Below are 26,855 nucleotides of genomic sequence, written 5' to 3' on the forward strand. Positions count from 1 at the left end.
TTGGCCTCCTAAAGTGCTGAGATTACAAGTATGAGCCACCATGCCCAGCCCATTAACTTTCATATCACTCTTTTATGGGGTTCACAGGACACATATACAATGTTGCAGTCCGGATGCCAAATAAACAAGTTGGATTTTTAAAATTGTTTAATGCACATACTTTATTAGAATGATATTTTGAACACTGAGATAATGTGATTTTATTCTGCTCACAGTTACTCTAATACATAGATTTAAAACAATGTCCAAAGCAGCAATTACATTAACTCACTATAGGAGTCATCATACACTCAGGTAGTACTTTGGTAAATTATAAAACAAATGTACACAAGGGCACTTCAGTAGAAATTAAATCAGTTTGGGGACACATCAGGCTGCTAAATTCTGTACTAGAATCCAACACCAAATGAGTCCTTATTGGAAGTGGAAGAACTCCATGATTTCACAGCCCAGAACGCTAAGTATGACCACCAATGGACCATTTCAACCATCTAACAACCAATGGGAGAGTCAATTGGTCTCATCCCAGATGCCAAAAGCAAAAGGCAGGCCATCACAATTTGGCTTGTTCACCTTGTAAAGACATGACTTTATTTCTGCTTAAGTCATCTACATAAGTGAATCTAATAAATACAATAAAATGTAACCCAACCAAAATCTCACGTCACTTTTTACAGACATGGGTATATGAGAACCATGGAGGTGCTAAAGAAAAATAAAAGCGTTTTCTTATTATCATATTACCATGAAATTAATGCCTGTTCTAAGGAAAGAAACTAAATGTCCTGTTTGATATTGATGAGTAGGCCTACTCATTCTCTACCAAAATCCAAAAAAATAAAATAAAATAAAATTTCACTTAAAAAATAATTTCTGGGCTGGGAACGGTGCTGTAATCCCAGCACCTTGGGAGGCCGAGGCAGGAGGATCATGAGGTCAAGAGATCAAGACCATCCTGGCCAATATGGTGAAACCCTGTCTCTGCTAAAAATACAAAAATTAGCTGGGCATGGTGGCACGCACCTGCAGTCACAGCTATTCCGGAGGCTAAAGCAGGAGAATCGCTTGAACCCAGAAGGCAGAGGTTGCAGTGAGCCGAGATCACGCCACTGCACTCCAGCCTGGCAACAGAGTGAGACTCTGTCTCAAAAAAAAAAAAAATAATAATAATAATAATTCCATCTTTTAGATTATGCGTTAATAATTCTTTGAAGTAATTATTTTTTTAAGTGTTGGAACAGGGGAAAGTTCACATTATTGAGTACAAAGGATCAAAACAGATCCCTCCAAAATGGACATCCCCCACAGAAAAATGCATTAAGACTTTGAAGCATTTAAGAAATATAAAGATCTGGCCAGGTGCGGTGACTCATCCCTGTAATCCCGGTTTTTTGGGAGGCCGAGGTGGGTGGATCACTTGAGGTCAGGAGTTGGAGACCAGCCTGGCCAATATGGCAAAACCCCATCTCTACTAAAAAATACAAAAATTAGGCAGGCGTGGTGGCATGCGCCTGTAGTCCCAGCTGCTCGGGAGGCTGAGGCAGAAGAATCGTTTGAACCCGGGAGGCAGAGGTTGCAGTGAGCCGAGATCACACCACTGTACTCCAGCCTGGGTGACAGAGTGAGACTCTGTCTCAAAAAAAAAAAAAAAAAAAAAAATATATATATATATATATACATATATATACACAAAATCTGTAACAAATGAACAGGTGATGGAGGACATCGATTACTTCTGAATCTATAAGGTACTTAAGAACTTACACTTGTGGAAAATCACAATGACAATGAATATTTCACCAAATAGATGGTGGCAAATAGTTTGGCAACACATATTAGAAAGTTGATTTCTATACTACACATAAATGAAAGACAAACCCAACCACAATTGATGTTTTACTGCATTAATGTAATTTACACTATACCTATACCCACATGGCAAATTCAGTTTTAACTGAAAAACTAGAGCAGTCCCTTTTTTTTTTACTACTATTTGCATATTTTCCAGTATCCTAATCCATGTATACTTATCTTTCATAGATTATAACAATCTACATTTAAAATTCCATTTTAATATTGTGGCATGAAAAATACAAACAACAGTACAGTATGTTTTATGCTTAGTCAAAGTTAACAGGCTCAGGGTTTTAAAATCTTTCCTGGATAAAGCAGAGTCAAGTCTACCCTATATCCCCCTCCTATAAATTCCTCTTTGTTGAATCTGGCAATCTCAGTGAGCTATGACTGCACCACTGCACTCCAGCCTGGACAACAGAGTGAGACTCTGTAACTATAAAAAACAAAAACAGACAAACTTGGCTATCTACCTCAATCCATCAATCACCCTCACGCCTTTGAACTTGACATCACTCCTAATCTTAGTTTTTAAAGTATAAGAGAGGAATAGTAAAGCATTCAGAACAAAAATGAAACCTACATATTTATTTGTTTATTTATTTATTTGAGATGGAGTTTTTGCTCTGTTGCCCGGGCTGGAGTGCAATGGCGCAATCTTGACTCACTGCAACCTCCGCCTCCCAGGTTCAATCAATTCTCCTTCCTCAGCCTCCCCAGTAGCTGGGATTACAGACACCCACCACCACGCCTGGCTAATTTTTGCATTTTTTGGTCGAGATGAGGTTTCACCATGTTGGTCAGGCTGGTCTCTAACTCTTGACCTCAGGTGACCCATCTGCCTTGGCCTCCCAAAGTGCTAGGATTACAGGCTTGAGCCACTGTGCCTGGCCAAAACCTGCATCTTTAGAAGGTCATTTTTGTGCGTTAGTTTTCCTTTGCCTGTTGGTTTGGAAATTCTCCATGTTCCTAAAGGTAGCTTCCACATTTCTGTTCCACGAACTGATTAGAAAAAGCAAGATGGTTTCCCGCTTTAGTTGCCTCCCTTTGGTTCCTCACCTCTCAGACAACAAACAGCATGTTGTAGTCTTTCCTGTGATGTTTTTCCTTCTTTCACCTAACTTCCCTTGAAAAAAAAATCGAAATATTTATTTAGCACTTTTTTCAAAGGGTAATTCCTGATTAATATAGGCAGAAAAACTCAAGATTTATCTTCTTCCATTCCCAAAAAGGTAAGAAGATGTGAATATTTATATTGGGCCCTCTCCCTCCTCATACACTTTTACCTACAGCTTAAAGAAAAAAAAGTCAACTCAAAAAACAGTTGAAGGTATATACTACATCAACTTTTTCTTTTGTTTCTGCCACAAAATTCCATGTCATTCTTAAGATTCAGTATTTTTCTCACATCCTATTACTTTATATACAAATTGCCATATCGCAATTTTTAATCTATTTCCTCATCTGCTGATGATCACTGGGTCTCCACTATAAGAAAATTGCTCCTAGTTTGTCAAGAGTCCTTAAAAATAGTATATCAATAATTTAAAACTGATGAAAGAGCTATGCAAGATTGTTCCCTTTAGTTTTATATTACTCCAAAATATACATATGTACACATACCCACACATATAACAAATTTACATAGCTTGCAGAAATAAACTACAGATATAATTCCAAACACACATTTAGAAATTCATATTTTAACAGCAAACTTACATGCAGATAAAGAGAAGTATAGTTTTATACTTCCTAAGTTACACAGCAAGCTGAAATGGAGAATGTTTTAATGTTCATTTTAGATTTATTCTTTCTCCTAAGTCTTAGAAAATGAGCAAAAAGGAGACCTAAAACTCAAGCTATGTCTATAGCAGTATCAGTCAATGTAGTATTTTTACTAACAAATTATTCAATTGCTTACTCTATACAAAAAGTGATATACACGTACTATAATACTATATACAAAACAGAGTTTTGTATATAGTATTGTATATACAAAATAGAGTTAGAGATAACAAATGAGAACTTTATACAAAATACTTGATTACGTCAGTATTTCACTTTTGGCCAGAAGACTCAGCCTGTGCATTCTTTTCTGATATTAAGGAAGTCACATTTTTATAGTATTCTTAACTACAGAAAAATAGGAATGAATGGAGGGGAGGGCTGATGACAGCTGAAATACACATTTATAAATATGTATACAATTTAGTAATGTCATATCATGTAAATTAATTTCTTTTCTTTCTTTCTTTTTTTTTTTTGGGATGGAGTTTCGCTCTTGTCGCCCAGGCTGGAGTGCAATGGTGTGATCTGAGCTCACTGCAACCTCCGTCTCCCGGGTTGAAGCGATTCTCCTTCCTCAGCCTCCTGAGTAGCTGGGATTACAGGTGCCCACCACCACGCCCAGCTAATCTTTTTTTTTCCATTAGAGACAGGGTTTCACCATTTTGGCCAGGCTGGTCTTGAATTCCTGACCTCAGGTGATCTGCCCACCTTGGCCTCCCAAAGTGCTGGGATTACAGGCATGAGCCACTGCGCCCAGTCAAATTGATTTCTTTTGCACAGTTACTTTCATCAGTAAGTGGTCCAGAATACAAAATATGGTAACAGAGAACTGTTTTCATACTTATTTCTTGGTACAGTTATTAAAAATAAAAACTTGCATTTTAGGATTAGCGAAGTCTAGAAAAAAAAAATTTTTTAATTTGGAGATCACATATTGAATAGCTGTCAAAATTCAAACTGACTAGCTTTGAAGAACTTCAAAAACGTGTTCAAATGAATAAAGAATAAAAATGATCAAAAGAAAACCATAGCTGCCTAAGAGTCTTAAAAATTATTAATGTGACACTCTCATCTCTCACCAAGTGTATCCAAACCACTTCTCATTTGCTCTTTCCATTTAAAGACTCACAGTAGCTTCACTACACATATATTTACACTGAACATGTACAGCTGACCATAAATATGATGAGCATTTATGAAAAAACTTAGTGGTTTACACAGACTTGTGCGCTGATCTAGTGAGTCAGGAGACATTTTTGAGTTTATCAGTTTCTTGACATGCTCAGTGAAAAACTGTTGCACAGAAACTCAAAGTCCCAGCTGGTAATCAGGCCCATCGTCCACTGGAGGCAAAGCTTCTGCTGAATGAGAAGTTGATTTCAGAGTTCTTATATTTTCCCCAGGCACCAAAAGGCACTACTACTGCAGTACTGTTATCCTCAGTACCGTACTGTATTGCCTGCAAGGTTTGGCAGGAAGAAAGAGAAAAACATTGGAAATCACAGTCTATACAAAGAGAAATCAGCCTTTCCTTCCCTTGGAAATACCCTTCCCCCAGAAAGCCAAACTGGTCTTATGTGCAGTCACTAACCTACTTATTTCACAATGGTTTGTGATTTTCACCCTGTATTAATGCCCACAAGGATTATTAAATTGCACATTGAATAACAGATGACCCAAAACAACCCTATTAACTACATTCTGCTGTAGCAATTTTGGCAACAGAAATGCCAGTGGACTAAGGTGCATTGGTACGCAGCTCCTGAAAATGAAGACACATGTAAAGCATTTAGTGTAGGGAGTAACGCATGGTAAGGACTTGATAATTGTTAGCTCTTACCAGCAATTCAATTCCCTTTAGGGAAATTTGCCCTAACAGAATAAAAACCTTGGAAACTGAAAGACAAAAAAACTAGTCATAATCATAAGAGAAATACAAATGGCTAATAAGCCTATGCAAATAGCTAACTCCACTAACAAAGAAAAAAGACATAAATTTCTACACTCAAATTTGATTTTTCCATCTATTGAATATCGAATTGGTAAAAAAAATATGGCAAGAATTTGGAGAAACAAACTGTAGAACATGCTAGTGTAAACTGGTACAGTATTTCTGGAGGAGAATTTGGCAAACTTATTAAATGCTCTAGAACACCGTGTATTATTTCATCTAGAAATTTTATTTATTTATTGAGACAGGGTCTTGTTCTGTCACCCAGGCTGGAGTGCAGTGGCACGATCTCAGCTCACTGCAGCCTCAACCTCCCAGGCTCAGGTGATCTTCCCACCTCAGCCCTCCAAGTAGCTGATACCACAGGCATGTACCACCATGCCCAGCTAAGTATGAAAAATATTTTTTTTGGAGAGACTGGGTCTCGCCATGTTGCCCGAGCTGGTCTTGAACTCCTGGGCTCAGGCAATCTTCCCATCTCAGCCTCCCAAAGTGCTGGGATTACAGGTCTAAGCCACCATACCTGGCCTGAAAATTTTATCTCTAAGGGCTCAAGCAATCCTCCCACCTCATCCTCCTTCATACCTGGGACTAAACATGCATGCCACTGCACCTGGATACTATTTCTAAGAATTAAACCTATTGCCTGAAGGAAACAGATATGCAAAAATAGACATCAGAATGTTTATTACAGTGCTTCCTCTATAGTATGGAAAAAATAAACATAAACTAAATCTCTTGACCAGAGGAAATGTCAAATGAACTATGTATAAGAATAAAATGGAACACTATGCATTCACTACAAATTTCATTACCTTTGTGAATTAGAATGCAAATATCTGCAGGACAGGCAGCTGAAATTAGGAAAGAAGTGTTCATCCATGAAATTGGGCCTATTTCCTCAATTTCATGAACACCCTCTTTAGCACAGGTGAAGGCAGTAACCAAATGAATAATTCATGTATTATAATCATGTTTGCCCATCTAAGCAAATAATACTTTTAAAGTAAGGTCTATTATCTTAATTTGGGAAATGCAAAAATAGCTGCTGAATTAAAACATATCTCTAATACTTTAAATAATACAAAGCATAGTTTATGTTTTCTTTACTGGATATTACCCAGCTTTCTTCTAATTTTAGTTCTGACTGACACACAACCTCATCCCTATTTCTTTTTGTATTTTGGTTTATCTTTTCCACACACCCATTCTGAATAACCAGAAGGTGACTATGCTATATCCTCAAATTGGGTATTTGCTTGGAGCGCTCTAGTTTAATGGCCAAGCGGCTGGACTTGGGAACCTAGTTGTCTGGGTTTGAAGTCCAGTTCTGCAATTTAATAGTTTTGTGATTTAATAGTTCAGTGATAACTCTGTAGCCTCTGTACCTGTTTTCCCCATTTGTGAAAAGGGACAATAATAGCTCCAACCTAATAGGATTATTGTGATGATTACAATATATGTAATTGTACGTACTGTACATTACATACAGTAATGAGTTAATACATATGAATACTGTCTGACACATAGCAAGTGATACATTAGTTTACTATTATTATAATTTACTATTGCCATTACTATCATTTCAAGATATGTACAAAGCCAAAGAATAAACAAAACACATTTCCTTGGTATATTAAAATTTTAACTTGGGGAAATAATAAAAAATTTTATAATTGGAAATATTATGGAATCAAGTGTAAAATTCACTGCAACACTCAAAAGCTAAAACACAATGCCTGGACCGTCCTTTCCTTCTCCTTGGGACTTTTTCAGGCAGAAGCTCTGAGTCACCTGTTCAGTCACCGCATGGGCTGCTTCGTTGGGATCATGGCACTGATTGACAAAGTCACAAATCTCTTGACTATTCACCATGAAGTTAATTCCATCTGTCGTGAGGACCAGGAAGCTGTCATCAGCATGATGTAACTGCAATCAGAACCAAATGCCTATGATTATAAGCTAGACTCTGCCTCAAAGATTCTATCTGTTTTGCTAAGTGGTCATCTGCAGAAGAGCTGATATGGTTTGACTGTGTCCCCACCCGAATCTCATCTTGAATTATAGCTACCATAATTCCCATGTGTTGTGGGAGGGACCTGGTGGGAGGTAACTGAATCATGGCGGTGGGTCTTTCCCATGCTGTTTTCATAACAGTGAAGAAGTCTCACGAGATCTGATGGATTTATAAAGGGTAGTTCAGGTGCACATGCTCTCTTTGCCTGCCACCATGTAAGACATGATTTTGCTCCTCTTTTTTCTCTTTTTTTTTTTTTTTTTTTGAGACAGAGTCTTGCTCTGTTGCCCAGGCTGGAGTGCAGTGGTGCGATCTCGGCTCACTGCAAGCTCCGCCTCCGGGGTTCACGCCATTCTTCTGCCTCAGCCTCCCGAGTAGCTGGGACTAGAGGCGCCGGCCACCACGCCCGGCTAATTTTTTGTATTTTTAGTAGAGACAGAGTTCACTGTGTTAGCCAGGATGGTCTCTATCTCCTGACCTCGTGATCCACCCACCTCGGGCTCCCAAAGTGCTGGAATTACAGGCCTGAGCCACTGCGCCAGGCTGACTTTGCTCCTCTTTCACGGAACTTCCACCATGATTGTGTGGCCTCCCCAGCCATGCGGAACTGTGAACCCATTAAACCTCTTTCCTTTATAGATTACCCAGTCTCGAGTATATCTTTATTAGCAGTGCGAGGACAGACTAATACATAGGCAAACAGTGAAAATGCAAAGCCTACACATTGGGCAAAAGTAGTAACATTTAGAATTAACCAACAAGGATAAAGCTAATATTTAGTTAGTAAAATACAAATAGCAGTTAAAAGCAGAAAGTAAAGGGTAAAGAAGTTGCAATCCTCTGAAATCCCATCACCAGAGATAATCACTCCTAACAATTTAGCAAACACCCTTCAAGATATCTTGATTTAATTTCATAATTTAACATCGCAAAGGGAGAATCCAGATAGCCCAATGCTGAGAGGTAGCTCAATGTAATGGTTATGAGTGCTGTCTCTAAGGCCAGGTTTCTAGGATTTGAATCCTGCCTCTGTTACCTGGTTGGGTGAGTAGAGGTGCATTGACCTCTGTATGCTTTAGATTTTCCTTGAAAAATGGGGATAGTAGTACTTATTTTGAACAGAGCCTAGCACATAGTAAACTCTGCCTAAGTATCTGTTAGATAAAATGAAGTGGGATATATATAAGACACGAAGTGGGATATCTAGAGATTTGAAACCCTTCATGCAATTAATTAACAAGCGTTTGCTGCCAGTTTTGGAAGCCTACACTATACTGTGCTAGGGACTATTGTGGCTCAGGAGTTTGAGAGAAGTGTCAGCTCATGGACTGGGTGTGTGTTGGGGTGCAGTTCAGGACAATGAGGACACTGATTACTAGCATGCAAAGGATGCCACAGAAGTAGAGATGGGTGATTATTTGGCTTAGTGGAAAAGGGAAGTCAGGGCAGCTTCCAAGTGGAGGTGATGCTGATTGATTGGGTGCAGGTGATGCTGGCTGGGTGCAGGTGATGACTGATTGGGTGCAGGTGATACTGATTGATTGGGTGCAGGTGATGCTGATTGATTGGGTGCAGGTGATGCTGGGTGACTGGGTGCAGGTGATGTTGGCTGATTGGGTGCAGGTGGTGCTGGCTGGGTGCAGGTGATGCTGCTTGGGTGCAGGTGATGCTGGCTGATTGGGTGCAGGTGATGCTGGCTGGTTGGGTGCAAGTGATGCTGATTGATTGGGTGCAGGTGATGCTGGTTGATTGGGTGCAGGTGAGGAAGAACAGCAGGACCATTCCACCAGAAGAATTCCATAGCTGGGGTGAAACAAAAACCTGACACTTCATACTGAGGGAAACCAAAATATTTCTCCCCCAAGTATTGAGGATTGCTAAAGTCAAGTCACTGAAAAGGCAGGGGTACAACTCCTCAGCCTCTACTTGCCCAGTGGCAGGACATCAATCCTTCTTTACTGAAGACAGCACTTGTTTATCGGTCCAGAGAAGGAACCAGCAGGCACCAGGGAAATCTGGGAACAGGTTTTACTATCTCCCCACATTTTCCTGACTTTTAAAAGACTGAAACTGTTCTCTTCTTTATCTTGTCACTATGCAGGATTTATGGCTCTTTATTTAAATACAATTTAAGCAAAGCTCCTAAGCCACTGCCTTGAGAGAGAAATACTTTTAACTGAGGACTTTCCCCGCACAATGGGTACAGCATGCGCAAATGTCTGTTTGTTGTTGTTGTAATTAATCTGACTTTTATTTTCAAGAAAGTGTCTCAACTAAGAACCACCTAAAAAGGGGGAAAAAAAGAATTTGTTTTGTCCTCTACAATATATTAGGCCAGAATAATAGCATCTTATTTTACCTGAAAAGTTTTTTTATCCTTCCATAAATTTAAAAATCATATAAAAATGATTTTTTAAATCATTTATTTGATAAATCAAATCTTCCCTTTTAAAAATCATTTGGCTTCATTTAAGGCTTCCAAAAAGATGCAGCAGAGACATTCCTATATTCACTCTCTGCAGGTTTATCAAGTGTTTGCAGGTCCTTTCTTACCTTAATCCTCTTAGTTTCGGGTTCTGCTATGACACCACTGGTTTTAAGGTCCAAATCTCCAATACTTCTTGTCATCGCAAGCCTGCCATTTACGTGAGGCTGCCCCAAACTATTCCAAGCTACAAAACCACCACATTTCTTGATCCTGTTAAAAGTTAAATGACAATGATATGATATGTAGAGAACCCTTTGGAAGGCTGAGGCGGGCGGATCACGAGGTCAGGAAATCAAGACCATCCTGGCTAACATGGTGAAATCCCGTCTCTACTAAAACACAAAAAGTTAGCTGGGTGTGATGGCTGGCACCTGAAGTCCCAGCTACTCGGTAGGCTGAGGCATGAGAATGGCGTGAACCTGGGAGGCCGAGCTTGCAGTGAGCCGAGATCCGGCCACTGCACTCCAGCCTGGGACAGAGTGAGACTCCATCTCCTCCATCTCCAAAAAAAAAAAAAAAAAAAAAGAAAACCAAGTCACTGTTAAACTTAACCATGACATTGGTTTAAAAACTATTATGAACTAAAAACATCATCCACATAGAATGATATGATGGATCAGTGGTGGTAGTACCTTTCTTTTTCATCTTTTCTTTCTGGAGTATGGTCAATGGTCAGCTTCATGGGTTTTCCTTTTCTACACAAAATAGCCCGGCTGTCCCCAACGCTGGCTACAACCAGTTCAATACCATCTCGCAATAGGGCTACTGTTGCAGTAGTCCCAGAGGTCAGAAGAGTTGCTACGAGTATTATGAACAAAAGAGTACAAGTTAGTGACAGTCAAATGATTGGATATGGAATTTTTATTACAAAATAAAACACAAGCATGATAAACTAATGCTGGAATAGATCATTCTAATTTAACTAGAGCTAAGCAAATAAAATGCAAATGAACTATGTAAGTAACAGCATGCAGAGAAACAAGTATTTAATTCAGTAACAAGGCTCCATGCAAACAGAAAGGTTGCTAACCTAACTTGGCAAACACTGCATCACTATCTACAAATGGCCTCTATTCATATCAAGTAGAGTTGACTTGAACTTATAACAACACCTTAATGGATATCTGGTGTCTGGACTGAAAGTACTAAAATTTAATTACGTTGACTATGACGGTGGGATGACTTAGGTCTACTTGAGCCCACTGAGGCAAGCTGACTTTTCCATAGTCTATGGATTTAGAAGGTTTTCTCTTCCATTTTTTACTCCTATCCTGTGAACATATTATCAGTTAGTAGGCTAAGTGAGATATGCCAAGGGTATACCATTTGCATATTCTACCTCTGTATGCTTCTAAAACTGTTTTAATTTTATAAATGTTCATCAAAAAATCCTAAAATAGTTACAGGCTCACATTCTTTTCTGTTTATCTTTGTCCTCCCTAGACATGAAACAAAGTTACAACCATCATTACAGGAGCAGAAAATCTGGGTGGGGGGGAGGGGAAGGTGGAGAATGAAGTTCATTCTAGTTTCTCATAAACTTGGTGTAGTTAATACTCCTAACTCCAGGAAGTTCTAATACAAAGAGACGGTCTTCAAACGCAGGGCAGTACTGCCAGCTGCAACTCTTGGAGTCCTGCTTAGGCCCAGAGCATCCCACAAATATGAATTTTCTCTAATAAAAAATAAAATGAATTGTTATTGGGCTTGAGGTCACCACTGTTTTCTCCGTCAAACTCAGACTGCATTTCTGCATCTTCCTTTGATTTCTTCTAACAGTGTCTGCCCTAAGTTCTTTATCATTTGTTAAAAATTGTTAATTTGCATTGAGCCTTGTCAAAAGTGAGAATATTGTGAAATTATGGGCTAAAAAATAAAACAAAGTAGAAGAAATTGGAAAAGATAACTTATTTAAAGCAGGTATTGTCTTTAGTAACACTCTTAACTCTTTAAAACATTCCAAAGATGACTTTCATTTTAAACGTAGATTTAGGAAAAACGAAGTGCTACTGATTTGACTGATTAAGACTCAATCTTTCCAAGTTTTTTTTTTTTTTCCCAAAAAGATAATTTTGAAAACTTTATCAGTAATGCATTGGAAGGAGATATATACATAAATAGATTTTTCCAATCAGTATATTAAAATGCCTGCTTTAATCAGAAAAGTAAGATGGAAAAGCATGAATAAACTCTACTTAATCTTTTATAGTCATGCTGAACTTTCTTGAGAAATAACATTTATAGTTGCACTATCTTTCCATTTTTCTCTTGATTTTGGAACTGTTGTGCCAATGTAATATTTCTGCAATGCTGAAAGACATATTTGTCCACCATATAACATAAATGTTTTAGCATAAGTATTAGTGATATTTATATTACAAACGTTAACTCTTAACTTTAAATTACCCAAACGACTATACAGCAGTGGAGTCTTTACAGTTTGACTAGCTATAATATTTCAAATGATTTAAAGAGCCAGGTAAGGGAACACAGGCATTTATTCAGATGCTACCTGTCCTGGGAATTTAACATTCCTTCCCTTTGTTTAAACCATCTGCAATAGCTTTCTTAAAAATGGTTTATTATTGGCCACAGTAAAAGAGTTAAAATTTCATAAGTAAAAGTTTACTTATTTAGTTTTGTAATTCATGGCTGTCACCTAGGAATTTTAAAAGAGTGTGAGTTTTTACCAACCCAACTTCACAGTTCCAAAATCCCAGGATTTATAGGAAAGGCTTCAAAACTAACTGTCAATTCTGATTTGCTAAGCATTTAAGAATGTAAATATTGAATCAGCATTCATTTTCATTTAACATTTAACATGGAAGTAAAAATTCTCACTTTTTGTCCTAACAACAAAACTAGAAAACTAAGACATCTTTCAATAAGTTCTTAACACTCACTGGACAATTTCTACAGCAAGTCATCTCAACTAATGGGACAAAGAGATGTGGGAACCTTCCCGTAGTCCAGGCTAGGAACCGCTGGACTCCTTCACCTGGGACAAAATTAAGCAGATCTCTGTTTCCACTGAAGCCCAGCATATAGTGTCCACGGGCTCCAGGTCTAGAGCTGCTGACCAGGCACAGTTCTCTGCCACAAATAACACGCACAGAGGCAAATAGGAATTTCACCCAGGAATTGTGCTCAAACATTACAAACCTGCAACACAAGGGAGAGCAGAGAAAGAGCTGCAAAATAAGGGAAGGGTTTTTTATTTTGGTGAAAATTTAACTAGCAAATTATATAATATTCCAGGAGATGCCAAATCAATTATTCCAAAACTCAGTTTGTTCCAGTTGATGGTATTTTGTAGTTGAGTCTATTTTTTTCATCACAGGGTAACATTTCTTTCTTAATTTTGTGGTTTCTAAGGTTGAAAAAACTGTATAAAAATGTATCTGTACCAAGACACATAAATGGTGACACAGACATACATTTAACATACTCACAAAAACACTCATGCATATACACATTCACTGAAATAGTTGGTCTTAAACACAGTAAATCACTACCTTTACTGAGTTAAAAAAAAATGCACTGTAAATTTGTTTGGTAGCAATATCAGAATTGTCTCAATAATAGAAAGGTAAATCTACAGTTACAGCATGGAAGAATTTGTATCTGACAAACAGGATGTAAACTACAGTATACCACCAAATTACTGGGACTTAAATATATATCCAGAAGAAATCAAAGCACCTGCTATACCAGATACAAGGAGTAATGCATTTATTAATGGTGTTTAATGCAGAGATTTAGCACCTAGAAGGCAGTTTTGAGTAGAATGATTAATTTAAATTCATTGTTTAAATAAAGGCTAGTGAGACTCAAATTTATAATTTTATATAATTCACAAAATGGGTATTTCTGCAGCTCTCTCTTTCCCCCAGTGTTGCAGGTCGACACATCAAAAGAAAAATGATCAAGATTTTGAATGCCAACATAAAGAGCAAAAGCTATATTTTTCAAAGTATAATGACCCCTAGTAATTACTCAATTGTATAAATAATACTATGTATAAACCAATACAGTTTCAATATTTATTAAAAATGGGCGTTCTAGACTCATGACTCATGAACACCAAAATCAAAGTAATGAGCTGAAGCAGTAGCAGCACAATAAGAACATCTCATCAACACTCTCCCTATTTGTTCTTCTTTTGACTGTCCCGGCATAGGGGATTCAAAAATGCTGTGTTTACAGCCCTGGTTCTTTTGTAGTTTAATTCTTTCATAAAGAGGTCACAGGATATGAGGAACATAAAAGTTTCTGGTGAGACTCATAATGCCATCAATGTCCCCCACTCTGAATGTCAGAGCGAGTCTTCTCTTTTTGTTCCATTTGCCCCTTTCGGAACTTTGTTGCTTTCAAAGTTTAAGCAATCTGGAAACAGTCTGAAGAGCTTATAGGAAATACAGAATTATAACCTAATTTTCTACCATCTAGTTTGTTCTAAGTGGCTATCTGTTTATAAACAACAGACTGGTGGGATATCATCCGGATTTACTGGCTGCTTTTATTAATTGTAGAAGTAGACAATACTGGTATAAATTGAATTTAAAAAATTAAAAGATGGTGATGAAATTTGCTACTGAAAACTAAGGACAGGTTTAAAATGCTTTAACAAAAAAGCAATAAAAATAGCTGACAATTTCTTAAGGGCAAGGGAATCTTGTTCTTGCCATTTCTTGATAAGTGGCATTTTGATTTTATTCTTTTCAAAATATCCCCAGCTACAACAGTAAATTATTTTATTCTACTCAAATGATAAGCTTTTATTATATTTTACAGATCAGTCATCCAGGACATGCTGCATCTGTGGTTGGCATCGTCTCATTTTTGAAAGGACTGAATGCACATAAAAGTCTCTTGCCCACGCTGAACTTGCACATGCTTGGGAGAGAAGAGCTCTCACTAAGCGTAACTTGAATGTGAAATTGCTTGGGCAACAGCAGTGCCATTCAACAGTAAATATTTTAAATGTTAATAAGACAATTTGAAGTTCTTTATGTAGCTGTAACAGCTTTGGAACTGAAGTTGAGAAGAGACAAGAATGTTTTAATTTCACTTAAGGAAGTTAATATGGTATTGATACAGGAGCTAGAAATAAATTATTTAGGCAGATAGTAAGGGTAAAGGAGTCCTTGGCAAGGCTTCCTTTGTAACAAAAAGCAGCCTCCAAACCATTTCTTTTCTAACAAAGAGCAACCTGAAAAATTGAGCTACAAACATAAATAAGCAAGCTGGAAGCTTGCGCAGGTGAATGCCAGCAGCTGTGCCAATAGAAAAGGACTACCTGGGCTGGGAGTGATGGCTCACGCTGGTTATCCCAGCACTTAGGGAGGCTGAGGTGGATGGATCACCCGAGGTCAGGAGTTAGATTCCAGCCTGACCAACATGGCAAAACCCTGTCTCTACTAAAAATACAAAAATTCGCCAGGCGTGGTGGCAGGCGCCTGTAATCCCAGGTACTCTGGAGGCTGAGGCAGGGGAATCACTTGAACCTGGGAGATGGAGGTTGCAGTGAGCTGAGACTGTGCCATTGCACTCTAGCCTGGGAGACTAGAGTGAAACTCTGTCTCGGAAAAAAAAAAAGAAAGAAAGAAAGAAAGTAAAAGAAAAGGGCTACCTGGGGCCAAGTATGTTCAATATGCTCCATCTTCCCTTTTCTTTGTCACCATGTGTACAGTAAAGAAATGGGCAACATGGCACTGGCCAGGTAGAGAACCCATCTGCATAATAAAAGATTAGGGTGGGTGTGGCCAGATTATTGAACGCTCTGCAAATTGCACACCTAGCCCTAACCAGTTTTTTGTGTGCTATGCAAATGGCATACCTAGCCCTAGCCAGTTTTTCGTGTACTATGCAAGTGGCACATCTGGTCCAACCAATCTTTTGTGCCCTATGTAAATCAGACACTGCCTCCTCAAGCTCACCCATAAAGCCTACTGTACTTCACCATGGACTAGAAATCTGTTTGGGGCCCCTCTTTTTGAGGAGAGAGCTTTTCTCTTTCTTTCACCTATTAAGTCTCCACTCTTAACCTCACTCCTTGTGTGTCCTCGTCCTTGATTTCCTTGGCATGAGACAATGAAACTCAAGTATTACGTCAGACAAACAATGCTGCTTCAGTAGGACTGAGGGGCGCGCCTCTCTTTTATACCTAAAATCTCAACATTAGTGATTCACTTCTATGGTTTAACTAAGCCTTTTTCAGGTGTCTGCTAATTAAAATTCAAATCCACCAGGAGTGACAGCTCATTAAAATGCATACATTTTATTAATAATTTGATTAAATCAGCTATATGATAATCAAAGAAAAAATTACAGTGACTTCAGTGAGAAAGAGTAGGCAGTGGAGATCTCAGTTCAATCCAAATAATTATTGAGTACCTGCCAGGTTCTATGCAGGGTGCTGCACACTGGAGATTCAAAAATGAATAAGCCACAGTCCTTCACCTCACAGGAAGGGTTCAAGAGGAGGGGAAAGGGGTTAATACTAAAAGAGAAAAGATGAAAGAAACTGGAGAGGGTAAACTGCACTTACTACAAAATTTTGTTTCACTGGCACTGGTCCTATCTATATACATAGGCTGAAAAGAATATTATCCACTCTTATAATACTGATACTGCTTCAGTTCTTGCTAAAAACCAAAGTTTTAAACTTAAATAATAACTTTGAAATATAAAATGACATTTAAAAATATCCACAAATTGAACAGTTACACAACATATGGCATTCTATCTTTAGTGGCTTTAATGTATTTGATAAAACAGGCCCTAAATATCAAAAGACAATTTTTGCCATCTTTGAAGGCTTTGGCAACTTATTAAGAATAAAATTTTTAAATGTTCTCAAAACACTAATTTTTTAAAAACACAGACCCAATAAGAATATATACAAAATAAGATTTAATAACAAAATAAAATTTTAATAACAATTTAACAAAATAAGATTTAATAACAATATTATAATAGACTTCTTCTTGTAGTACACACTAAGAGCACCATCCTGTCTTGCTCCATTATACTTTCAAACAAATTACCATTATAAGAAAAATCCATTTTAAAATATCTTAAGAATGTTCTGGGATCACTACCTCAAAGCATATGACAGAGGAATTAAATTAAATAATGCATTTTAATTTCTTTATTACAAATGAATTAATTTTATTAAGAATAAAAAATATGGAATGCTTCCTGCACTTGTGTGCCATCCTTACACAAGGACCATGCTGATCTCTGTATCATTCCAATTTTAGTGTATGTGCTGCTAAAGTCAGCATATGAATTACATTTTTGTGATTAATTTCTTTACACGGCTGTTTAATTGTTTTTGTGACAAAGGTATCTTTAAGATAGGCAAGTTAATAAAATTTTTTAAGTTCAAAATTCTATTGAGTTATACTTTATTCAATAATAAAAGGAGTCCTGTCATATTTTACATCAAGTCAATCACTGTTTGGTTTAAGCATCTACATTGACTAGATACTTTTAAAAAAGGCTGATGGCACCGAGAAGGTCAGTGTTTTTGGTTGGTGGTCACATGCCTGGGATAAATTTGGACATTCTTATCCAAAAACCTTGCCGAGTAAGCTGCAGCTATTTACAGAACAGCTGGGGCACACCACTGGCACTACAGTCAATAAACATTGTGGGGTGAGACATAGCCAGACTCACAGCCAACTTGATTAATATGAAATAAGAGAGTACCAAAATTCAGGAAGTAATAAAAATAAAACTGTAAGAAAACATTCTATTTCCTCTTCTCCTTCATGTGTTTTAACTATTTGGAACAAGAGCTAAATCTTATGCATAAAGTTTACCTCTTTCAACTTCTGTCTTCTTAAAGGTAAGGATCCAGTTGAAAGAAAAAAAAAATTCCAAAGGAATGAGAGAAAAGAAAATGGGCCTAAATAATCTACAAACTGGAAAACATATCCCTGAACAGAGTGGACTGTAATGCTTTCCTGAGGACTGTGATAGTAAGGTTCTCAAAAAAACCTCAGGAAAAATCTCAAGATGGCAAATGGAGCCATCCCAGAGTTACTTTCTCCTTTCCTCATGAGAGGAGAGAGAGAATGCTGGTTGTCAGGAAAATCTCAGCCCTAACTCTGAACTGACCTTGACCATTCTAATCTTCAGTTCCTTCACTATGAAATGCAGAGAATCTCTATCCTTATGTATTCCAACTGAAGACTGTGAAAATGACATTTCTGTGGTGCATGTGGTTTTTTGTTTTTTGTGTTTTTTTAGAAAAGGATGAACCAAATATAGATCAAGATTACTGCATGATTCATTTTCAAATCATTTACAAGGTTACATGCACACATTCATTTCGCTGGTACAGAAATTTTCAGGGCTAACTTTAACAGCAAAAGATTTGAGGCTAGCTAACTAGAAAACATTTGCTGTATTTTCCTGAAATTGTTTTGATAAATTTAGTCAAAACCAGAAACATTTCACTTTCAAAATTTAAGGACATGCAGTATACACAAAATTTTAAATTCAGCTAGCATGCCCTTATGCTGAAAATATCACTAGTTACCAGAGGAAAGCTGCAAGATTGAGCTTTTCAAGAAGTGACAGAAAAATATTTTCCTTCTAATTATCCAAATTAGTGCATATTAACCATTGTCTTTTTCTATTTAGGACCTATTTGCAATTTTCTTCTTGTTGGACAATGACTATCCTAGCTAGATGTGATTACCCTGTAGTGTATTTCAGCACTTGGTCACCAGTTCCATCTAAAAAAAACAAAAACCCAAAACAAAACTCATAGTATGGGCATTTTGTCCATAAAATGAGCAAACAGATTAAACATTTTTTAAATCTTTTAAAAACTAAAGTACAACATCAGAACTGTTTTGGGGCTTCTCTTTCTGAAGAACTCTCCAATATATTTCATTTAAAAGTGAGGTATTAACATTAATTTGGATTCCCAATGGCATTTAATGTGAACCTTCATATAAACTCATTTCTATATAAATCCTTACAAACAATTGTACATTAAAATCCCCTCCCCCAAAGGACTTAAATTGTTGCCTTTTTACTCCTCCCCCACCCTACATACTCCCTAGGACCCAAGGAATGTGACAGTTTTACATACCATCAGCAGACAGGCGGGCATGACTCGAAAAGGCTTTATCTATTTCTAGAAAAGCCAGGATCAACACAGTTTCCAAGTTCTTCTCCTTAGGAAGCAAATCGCTTTGTGGGGAGGAAAAAAAAGAGCCTCAAATAATCATTTTACAATAGGTTTCTCTCCTCACTGTTACTCTAGCTAGCAGTCATTCCACACAATGGGCCTCATGATTTTCCAGTCAAATGCTGAAGACTTACTGGCTAAGGAATACTTATTGAGAATCCACTAAGTATCAGGCACTGTGATAAGCTTTTAAGGGCACAAAAATCAAAGTCCAAGTCCTTGTCCTTGAAGAATTAATCCTTACTACCACAACTCTGAGAGGTCAAGAGTTCCTTCCTATTATGAGTTCTTTCGTGGAATGAGGTATACACAGGAAGTCAAGAAATGGTCACTGGGAAGTCAAATATAGTCACATGGTCATAACTCCATCACGTGTTCTCCCTCTTTCGATTTTAGCAGTAATGTGATCCTCAAAAATGCATTAATAATAGTTGAAGTAAATAAACTGAAGAGCTCCAAAATGCCTGCATTAAATGCATTTTTTCCACACTAATGCCAATCATCCAAAGCTATTTTCAACAAGTCAAGTATTCAAAGCTATTCACACCACTTGAAAGAGTAATTACCATTCACTGAAGCACTTAGACATCCTACACTGATGGGAGTAAATGCTTCTCATAGGTTATCTCGTGTACATTATGCCACTTCACTTAAAATAATCACAAATTAAGTGCTATAAATTTTGGTTAATGCTTTCCCCAGGGGAGTTGTTAAAACATGCATTTCTGAAATTGTGATAACCATAAGAAATAAATGGCACACTTAACTACTGCTCATTCATGAAGCAGCAGCATGCAATCACTCAAGTAACTATGTTTACCCTGGAAGCCTCAGTCAAAGGGTGAAAGTTTAAGTAGGAAGCATGGGGGAACTGCAAAGTCAGGAGTTAAAGTCATTGTACATACATAATACATTTCTCCATGTGGGTATGACAGAAATCAGCTGCTGCAGGTCCACCGTGTCCATCATACACTGCAAAGTACAGGACCTCATCTGTCAGCTGAGCGAAGTCAAATCGATCTTCATTCTCTTTCCGTTTGCCAATCTGTGAGGCGCACCCCACATTTTCCAAGCTGATTTTGGGAATTGGCTTGCCATACTTAATGCTGGGTGGCAGCAGAATTGGCTCATCAATGCGGTTATCCCAGATCCCAAAATTGTCCCAGGTAGCTGGACTCCCACTACCGTCTGGGTCAAACCGAGAACACCTAGGCTCTGAAGTGGAGCTGTGGCACGTGGGTGTCACCCGCCTGTCGTCCTGCAGCAGGCGGGAGCTTAGCAGCACTCTCCTTCTCACCTGGTTCCCACCACTTCTGACCAAAGTAATTAAGGCAGCTGTTGACATAACTCAGCTCCAAAGGACTCAGTGATGAGGGAAAGGTCAATGGAACAATAATGGAATGTCTTCAAGAAAAATGATGCAAGTTGCAGGGGACAGAGGGAGAGAGGGGGAGAGGAGGAGAAGAAAAGGGGGAGGGAGAGAGAGAGACCATCAGAAATTTTGAATATAACTGATATGTCATCAAATATTACCAAAAATGAAGGTCATAAAGGATTTGACAGAAAATACATATATTTATGTTCTATATTGGGTAGGCATCCAATAGCCTACTTCTAAGAACAGTGGATCAAAAATGAATCAATTTTCCTACCCCATTCACAGCATTTAAATTCTCTTAAAATTAGATGGTGTGCACGTATACAGAACATGTGTCTCTTAAACTTGAACCTGCAATCACTTGTTAAAATGTAGGTTCTGACCCAGTGGCTATGAGGTGGAGTCATTCTGCATTTCTAACTAATACCCTGGTGATACGGAAGCTGCTTGTCTGCAAGTTACACTTCCAGTAGCAAGGACACAGAATTTAGGTATAAATAAATATACTTCCCTTCATTAACTCTATTGCTTTCAAGAAAAGGTAGGGGTAAATATTAACAATAGCAACAAAGTCTCTTCAGGAAAAAATAACAGGCTAACAGAATACTTAAAATAGTTCTGTTTCCAAAGAATGGCCAAGTTTTAGCAAAAACATAATCTAGGATAAATCTAAGTTTTATTTTAAGATTTCTCAACCTACTAAACTTTACATACTATATTACTATGGTAAATATAAATTGGTGTGCAAACACCCCAGAGGCACAAAGATAAGCCAGTTTCAATGCTCCCCTTCCTGGTAGACTCTCTCACTAGGAGGGTGTGTGGGTGTGATCTCAGGAACCTGGCAGCACTGCATTTGTGACAAGCAGCCCTGATTTCTGAACAAGTGAACTATGTATTTACATTCACAACTGCAGCTCTCCTTTCCCCAACCCTAGCAACCCACCAACACTTGAGACTACACTTCTTTGAAACTATTACTTTATACCCCCATTTCTGGACTCCACCCCGAAACTCAATCCTAAAGCCTCTCTTGGCATTACAGGGTGTTATTCCTACCTGAATGGGAAATTCCTATCCCACTGCAGGTAAGGTTATTTCTGGGAATTTTCCATACAAATAAAAAATCTGTCTCCATAGGATTCTGTTCTATTACTTTATTCATTTAAAATCAACTTAAAAAGGCGGCAGAATACTAAGATTTGATGATGTTGGTGGATGGTCTACAGATGTTATATTATTCTCAATCCTATGTTTATATTATTTCACAATAAAAAATGAACTTGAAAAAATGTATCTTTCCAAAAGGTATAAACATACACAAATGAAACCCAGCTTGAGTGCAGTTATGCGAAAATGCACTACAGATTTCAAACAATTACTTTCAAGTGAATTTTTGGAAATCAGTCTAGCTATGTATAGGGAAGGCCATTACTTCTTTTGGTGGGTAAAACAGGCAAAAGAAAGAATAAGGTTCCAAAGAACATCCTTAGACATTTATTTGTTTTAATTTCTTGTAAAGATGGGTTCTCACTTTGTTGCCCAGTCTGCTCTTGAACTCCTGGCTTCAAGTGATCCTCCCACTTCAGCCTTCCAAAGAATTGGAATTACAAGCATGCACCAGAGAGCCTGGCCTCAATCTTTAGATATTTAAGCAATAAAAAATATATGAGCTCTGCCACCACAGAATTTAGAATAAAGATGCCCACCAAAACAGTAATGTATCATCAAAGACTTAGGAAGTCACCCCTTCTTGGCCTTTTGGCCAAGATCCTGCATATAAGGCTGAAATTCATTTCTTTATAAGACAACATTGGTGGGGGGTTGGAGAGTGGCAGAGACACAGCATCTCTGGTTATTAAAGAGAAGTAACATGGCTAGACTTGTACAGGCTAGACCTGTATAGGCTCACACCTGTAACCCCAGCACTTTGAGAGCCCGAGGCAGGCAAATCACTTGAGGCCAGGAGTTGGAGACCAGCCATTGACAACCTCGCAAAACCCCGTCTCCACTAAAAATACAAAAATTAGCTAGGCATTGGTTCCGCATGACTATAGTCCCAGCTACTCAGGGGGCTGAGGTGGGAGAATTGCTTGAGCCCAGGAATTTGAGACTATCCTGGGCAACATTGTGAAACCCCATCTCTACAAAAATGAGGTGGACGGATTGCTTGAGCCTGGGAGGTGGAGGCTGCAGTGAGCCAAGATCACACCACTGCACTCCAGCCTGGGCGATGGAGCAAGACGCTGTCTATTTAAAAAAAGAAAAAGAGAGTGAGAGAGAGAAATAACACATTCCATTGCAAGGGATGTTTGTTCTTTTGCTTCTAATTGAGAGCTAGATCTTATTCAGCAACAATTATGGATTCAAGCCAGCAATGGTGTGTTAAAAAAAAAATTTATAAAACCAATTATGTTAACTACAGGTGATGAATTGAGATTTCAAACTATAATACAATCTACCAGGTAATAGACGTACTAATTATTTGGCGATAATTCCCAAAGCAGTTTTATATCATATAGGAAAAAAAAAGAAATTTAAATAAATACATTTATTAGAAAATATTCATATTTGAAGAGTTAACTTGAGATTAGCAAAATACTATTGTTTTGGCTTCAGTCTGAAAGGATATATGCCATATTCAGCCTCGGGCTACTTTGCAGTCATGCACCTACTTTAAACCAGAGTTCTGGAATTACAAATAAATAAATATTAAAGTTTTTCTGCAGCCCTTCTAGTATATTCTTGCCTTTTTATCTCCTTTTATCCTCACCCCAATTTTTTTTTTAATAATAAAGTAGAACTGCATTCTAACAGAGAACAAATATCAACTGGAAACATTTTTAAGAAATGAGATAAAATGCAAATTGAGCACTTTCTGTAAGGTTAAAAACCTGCATATTTTAAAATCAATCATCAACCTGGCATCCTTCCTCGTATATTGTTTCTATAATCATCTCAGAAAGCAGGCAGTCATAGGAAAACACCTACTTTAAGACATATTATTGACAGAGATGAAATATGACCCAGATATATAGCTAGTTCATAAAAAAAAACAAACAAAAAAAACAGGTCAGCATCGCTTAGGTAAACAAGAGATGTTATGAAGTGACTCCATGTCCTTTTCCATCTGCAATGTAACTAAATCATACCAATCCCCTCCATATTCCCTAAGAAACAATTCAAAGGCAGCTGGAGTTTCCAAAGTAAAAAACTTTGAATTAAACCTGCACATTAAGAAAACTTTCCTCCTCTAGAGCTTCAAAATCGGGATCTGCCATCATAGACCCCACAGCTCTGCTGATGCCCATAGAAATGACTACGCTTTGACGAGCAAGGCAAGGGTAGTAGAACTTGTGATGTGAAAAACGAAAACCTTAAGGAAAAAAAAAAGCAATCAGTGTTCTCTACAACAAAAGAGTGGAGAACAAATTAGCAAACATCTAAGAATTGTCTTTGTCAGTTCAGCAATTAAAAATTGGAATGAGTTCATTATTCTGCAAACTAAGAGAGGGAAGGAATCTTTTCAAGTAAGCAGGGGAGATTTAGCTCAATCTTTTAATGGGAAAACATGGCTACTTTATTTTTATAAACCATTTTAACATTATATTCAATCTTTGGAAGTCAAGTCATCCAAGAGGAAAGCACTGTCTCTGGCAGGAAGGTGTACTGGATTTGAGTTAAACTGTTCTTGTACGTTAAAAGCAGGTCAAAAGGGCAGTTTAAGCACATGCTAACATTATTCAGGAGTTCTAAACTTCTGAAACCTGCTTAGATTTTATCCCTCTAGAAAAAATATTTTAAGAAAGCATTCCTATCTGCCCATTATGAAGTGGCACTTAGGTATCTACAACTTCCACAATGAGAACACAGCCATTTTAAATATTCTTAAACCAAGTATTTACTTATCGACCTTTTTAGAAACTCAATTAAAGCATCCCAGTGAATTCAAATAATATGGAAATTTCCAGAATGTGTTTCAGCTAATTTGGACCCCAATACCTTCTTTATCAATACCCTGCTAGGAGGAAGGGAAAGAAAATTTACTGCTTTACCTGAGGGGAAAAAAGAAAAAAACAATAAAAACTCCGAAGGACTCCCCTTAGGTTTAATGTGAATATTTCTATGTTCAGATACGTTGACTGGAGAAAAGTGCTGAAATGTGACCAGAGAAAAGTACTTAGTATTCTATTCCCATAGATATCTTTTCAGACACATTAGTAAATATGCATACAAGCCACAAACTGTATCCCAAACCTGTAACTTTATAATGCCTTTGAGAACTTTCCTTCACAGTCTATTATGTCACTAGCCACTCTCCTCTCTTCTTTCCTCGTCTCTAAGGACTCCAGTCAAGGAAGTTGCCTGGGTGATTAGCAGTAATGACTAAGGTTGCAAGAAAAAATCATTAGCGAGAACTCACTACTCAAATATTATAACTAAAGTATTCTATCAGGCACACACACTCACACATGCTGCTCTTCTTCCTGTCACGGCTGCCTAACTAGAATACCACGGACCATGGCTGTTTTTCTTTTTCTTTCTGTGACAGGGTCTCGCTCTGTCGCCCAGACTGGAGTGCAGTGGTGCGATCTCGGCTCAATGCAGCCTCGACCACCCAGGCTCAAGCGATCCTCCCACTTCAACATCCGGGGCTGGGACCACAGGCACATGCCACCACGCCCGGGTAATTTTTTGTATTTTTTTGTAGAGCCGAAGGTTTCGCTATGTTGCCCAGGCTGGTCTCGAACTCCTCGGCTCAAGCCCGCTTTGGCCTCCCAAAGTGCTAGGAGCCACTGTGCCCGGCCTCATTGCTCTTTTTCATGGTCAGTGTAATCTGTCACTTGAGTCGCCCATTCTGAAACCTAAGGACCACCTCATTCCTCTGCCCTGACGGAAGGAACCTAAGAGGCCATGCTGCACGTTAATAGTGGGAGGCTCAGAAAAGCCAGTGGAGCTTTAGAGACTGCAAATTCCCTGGCTACTTCCACCTGGAACTTCTTTGTCACCTCCGATGAATTCTCTCATCTACAGAAAGCGGCTGCTGAAAAAGACATCACCAGCTACAAGGCCTTGAGTACTACAATGCTCCCCGCACAAAGTAAAACCCAAGTCTTCGGATGAAAACCAGTCGGGGCTGTGCATCCTTCCCGATGCCAGACCACCTGAAAAGCTCACCTGTGGACAGCTCAGGATCCTGGGCTCGGCTCGCTGGCCCTGACAGGCTAGTGGCCAGGGTGGCACACGGCGGGAAGAACACACGCCCGGCCGCCTGCCTGCGAAGCCCTGCAGATGGCTGGGCTCCCTCGGCACCTTCCGCCGCCAGGTCTCCGCCTCCCAACCTCCCTCTGGGCGTACCGAGCCCGTTGTCGCCACGTTTCCCTCGCCCGGGTGGCGACGCGGCGCCCACCCCGTAGCATCCTCGCTTCCGGAGCCTGGGGCAAGGGTCTCCAGTCCCGGCCCACCGACCCTGCCCTGCTCGCGCCGCGCTGGCCCTCAAGCCTGCGGCCACATTCTAGGCCAAGCGCAGTCTGGGCTGCAGCCAAGCTGGGCCCCGCCCCACCCCGACTAGCTGCTCCTGACCTCCAAAGGGAAGAAAGCGGCGCTCTGAGAACCCAGAGAGACCGCCGGCCAAGCACCGACTGGGGGGCGGGGGAACGGAAACCGACGTCTCCCCTTCGCCCTCCCGGGAAACCCTTCTCCGTTTACTCTCCATTCCGCGACCGCCAATAAAGAACAGAATACACGGTTAGCAGAAATAAATGAATTGCACTCTCTAGGCTCTTACCTCTGGATGGCTATGTCCCTGAAAAATGTTTTAATTAGCTAACGGAGGGCGGGGAAAGGGCTTTCTAGGTCGGTAAATAAGAGTGCCTTCTCCGTTGTCTCGGATCTCCGAAGCAAGCAGTCAAAGCGGCCACTGCCTGGCCTGCTGGAAATTCTCGAAAATTTTTCTCCCGCAGTTGACCAGATGGAGAGGGAGAAGTCTGTTCCCGCTGACTGACAGCAGATCCAGCCAGTCGGCGCTAGGCGAGACGGTTGGCCGGCTGCCTGGGCCCTCGATCGCAGCCAATCACAGATGCCGGTGGGAACGAGCCTCCCCGCGGCTGCTATTTGACTTCGCAGTCTTCTAGCTGCGTGGCGGAACGACATCGCCCTGGGCCAGTG

The 26,855-nt window shown here is 39.1% G+C and overlaps 1 protein-coding gene and 1 non-coding gene across 3 annotated transcripts; both read right to left on the bottom strand.

Annotated features, from left to right (window-relative positions):
* Positions 1-134: 134 nt before the first annotated feature.
* PPM1K (protein phosphatase, Mg2+/Mn2+ dependent 1K) lies at positions 135-26,606 on the bottom strand. Of its 2 annotated transcripts, none has more exons than XM_015138746.3 (7): positions 25,866-26,479; positions 20,215-20,713; positions 19,211-19,311; positions 10,731-10,896; positions 10,164-10,308; positions 7,388-7,522; positions 135-5,101 (listed from the first exon to the last, which is right to left on the bottom strand). In XM_015138746.3, exons 2-7 carry the CDS (start codon positions 20,652-20,654, stop codon positions 4,970-4,972), a joined length of 1,119 nt encoding a protein of 372 aa, XP_014994232.1. In that variant the 5' UTR covers positions 20,655-20,713; positions 25,866-26,479; the 3' UTR covers positions 135-4,969.
* Positions 17,284-17,387, bottom strand: LOC114678509 (U6 spliceosomal RNA). The gene has a single exon (XR_003729951.1). It is a non-coding gene; the product is annotated as a U6 spliceosomal RNA (small nuclear RNA).
* Positions 26,607-26,855: the final 249 nt, after the last annotated feature.

This window comes from Macaca mulatta, chromosome 5 (assembly GCF_049350105.2).
Source record: "Macaca mulatta isolate MMU2019108-1 chromosome 5, T2T-MMU8v2.0, whole genome shotgun sequence".
Taxonomy (NCBI): Eukaryota; Metazoa; Chordata; class Mammalia; order Primates; family Cercopithecidae; genus Macaca; species Macaca mulatta.

What these genes read in the sequence shown, in the direction of transcription:
- PPM1K (XM_015138746.3), bottom strand. Translation starts at nt 20,654, where the DNA reads ATGTCAACAGCTGCCTTAATTACTTTGGTCAGAAGTGGTGGGAACCAG. An exon ending in TGCCCGCCTGTCTGCTGATG is followed by an intron (nt 10,897 to 19,210) that starts GTATGTAAAACT and finishes TAATACTCGTAG; the next exon opens with CAACTCTTCTGACCTCTGGG. An exon ending in CCCATGCGGTGACTGAACAG is followed by an intron (nt 5,102 to 7,387) that starts GTGACTCAGAGC and finishes CAAACCTTGCAG; the next exon opens with GCAATACAGTACGGTACTGA.